Source organism: Medicago truncatula, chromosome 3 (genome assembly GCF_003473485.1).
Source record: "Medicago truncatula cultivar Jemalong A17 chromosome 3, MtrunA17r5.0-ANR, whole genome shotgun sequence".
In the NCBI taxonomy this organism is placed as follows: Eukaryota; Viridiplantae; Streptophyta; class Magnoliopsida; order Fabales; family Fabaceae; genus Medicago; species Medicago truncatula.
Window position 1 is genome coordinate 13,106,459 of NC_053044.1, and position 2,844 is coordinate 13,109,302.

A 2,844-nucleotide genomic window follows, 5' to 3' on the forward strand; every position below is an offset into this window, starting at 1 on the left:
GGGGGGGGGGGAGGGGGGTATTTGATCATAAACGTAAATAGTTAACAGAAAAATTTGACGGAAGAGGTAAATTGATTAACGTTATGCAATTTCAGAGAGGTAATTGAAATTTTGTTAAATTCAGGGGTAATTGACGAAACCTACAATTTCAGGGGGAAATTGACTATTTATTCGTTTTTAATAAGATACTTTCTTTATTCTTTAACAAGTGAGCATTTGTAAAAATATGTTGTCCTCAAATAATTTATTCATTTCACTTTTCAATGCAATATTAATTATTATTTTTGAATTATAAGTCTAATTAATATTATTTTAATCACCTACAATTCAATATAGAGATAATGGCCAATGCAACAATAATTGACAAGATAACTTAAAACAATTTTTATCTCTTCTTTATCAATACATTTTTCTTAATAAAACAAGGAAAAAACTCAATTAAATTGGGAATACATGGATTAAAAGTTCGACGGAATGTAACAATGGAGAAAATATACAAAGCTTAAAATGCAAAAGTTAAAGATGGCATCAATGAAAAATTACAATGAAATGGAAATGAAAACTCAGTTAAACTGACATAAAAAAAATTAGCGGATCTTATTACAGCTTCACTGGAGGGGATATGCAGATGTTGATATTGAAGAGCTTCATGTTCTAATTTGGATCTTTTGTTGCTTCTTCATTTCATCACAACAACACAACGTTTACTTGGAATTGGGAAAGTGATAGGCGATGATTGTGTAACAAGTCTGGACGACAGTGAGAAAAGTTACGAGGGTAAAAGCAAAGTTGTAACCGCGCTTTAAAAATTTGTAAACATTGTAGAACCAATCTAAGATTTTGCCAAAGAAATGCAAGAATATTATGAAGATTTTGGTGGCGTAATTTGTTGAGTGAAATGTGTTCAAGGCATGAAACATGGTGGTATGTTTGTGGTCAATAATGCTACGGTCAACACCCCCTGCGATTGAATGGAAAAAAGTCACTAGATCTTGATTTCTTTTGTAGGAACGGTCTACTATTATAATTCCCCTATCTTTGAGTAGCTGAACATCACTTGAACAGCATATCAAATCTCTGAAAAGAAAGGCAGAGGAAGTGCAAATACTACGCCTGTCGGCAACAGAACAACTACTTCTCTTCAATTTCTTCTTATGATGCTCCCAAGCTATGAAACTCCGCCATGATACTTCTGTTGTCTTCGTGATAGTTAGCTTTGGGATTTCTAGTATCCCTTGACTTTGGTTGAACTCATTTGTATATTTAAAGTTTATGTGATCAACATCATTATTGAGACATTGGATGGCAATACCGGCAGCTTTGAGTCTCGTAGCACAGCGATTCAGATGTTTCTTTTTCTTATCATCCTCCTCCTCCTCCGTATCGAATAGACTAATCCGCACTTCATTCTCTTCTATCTTTTTATCCACCCATCCCATTTCAATGTAGGAGTAAGCAATATCTAGGAAATGAAAGGTGGATTTAGCCATTAATTTAGGAGAGTAGCGGAAGAGAGGAAGAGTCAGGTTTTGTATGAGCTCCCGCATTTTGGGAGAGGGACCAATAAGGTTTTCAAACAGTGTTTCGAGAATAAAAATTGGAATCTGATTCTCCAGTAGCATCAGATCGGTTATGACATACTCCATCTTCTTAACTTCTATTCCAGGACTAATGCCGTTAAATTGTATTGGTATCTCTGGATCCAATGTTGATTCACAAATGAGAAGTTCTAACAGAAAACACCCATCAAATACCATAGTTGTGGCCAGATCATACCTGTCTAGTGTGATTTCATATATGTAGCTCGCGCGAACCGTTGCATCTAACTTAATAACTGCTTCCATACACCTTTCTATAGCATCCAGCCCAAATGTTCGACTAAGAAGAGACGTGACACACCGCCATTTGATCTCTTCCATTTGTAATAGCTCCCTCCTTCCCTTGTATAGGGGCCCAATGGATACAACTTTTGGCATGTAAGCACTCTCATTCCATTTCCGGAGGTCGTCTGGAACTGCAGAAATGCTATACGGTTGACATGTTTCTTTACGTACAGCACCTAACAATGCTTTATTAGCTTGCTTCCATCTCATGTGCCTGCTATTTTCTTTCTCCATATCCTTCCATCTCATGTACCTACTATAATCTTCCTCCATTGACTTCAACAGTTTTCTTACTCTATGTGAGGCAGTTCAGATCTGTTTCAGAGTATGTGAAGCTTCTATCACGAGTCACGACTGTGTATCTGTGTTTGTGCGAACGGACAGTTTTCTATGGTGAGTAGACAGAGTTTGAGGAAGCACTTCCATCTATATTGTCCATAGAAAAGCTTAGCTGTACCAAACCCAAACTATGAAGCAAAGATACTTAAAAATCGATAACGTACCGTATCAGATACGTATCATGTACCGATACCGATACCTGTCCGATACACTCCTATACGTATCGGGAGAGCATCTGACAATTAAATTTTATTTAAAAAAAAAAAAAAACTTAATAGCAGTTTTAGCCCCATAACTTTCCCAAAATTACGATTTTGGCCTCCTAAAAAGAAAAAAAAAACTATAAAATTGGCCCCTAAGTTACGTGTAATTTTTTTTAGCAAAAATTGACCTTAGAGGGTCAAAACTGCTACAGTTGCAAAACTTAGGGGGCGGTTTTGTAGTTTATTTTACAAAAAAAATAAAAATTGTTCGATACTTTTCATATACTTCGAATATATGTCGTTGGTGGAAAACCGATAAGCACACGATACATGATTTTTCAATTACTTCTTTTTCTTGTTCGGAAATGACGTTCTTTTTTTGGATATAGAAGTATAGCATTAACGATGTTCTTTTTACG

The 2,844-nt window shown here is 35.8% G+C and overlaps 1 protein-coding gene across 1 annotated transcript; it reads right to left on the reverse strand.

The window, feature by feature from the left end:
• Nucleotides 1-413: 413 nt before the first annotated feature.
• On the reverse strand, nucleotides 414-2,466 carry LOC25480118 (UPF0481 protein At3g47200). The gene has a single exon (XM_013587439.2). It carries the CDS (start codon nucleotides 2,154-2,156, stop codon nucleotides 705-707), a length of 1,452 nt encoding a protein of 483 aa, XP_013442893.1. The 5' UTR covers nucleotides 2,157-2,466; the 3' UTR covers nucleotides 414-704.
• Between the last annotated feature and the right edge of the window lie 378 nt (nucleotides 2,467-2,844).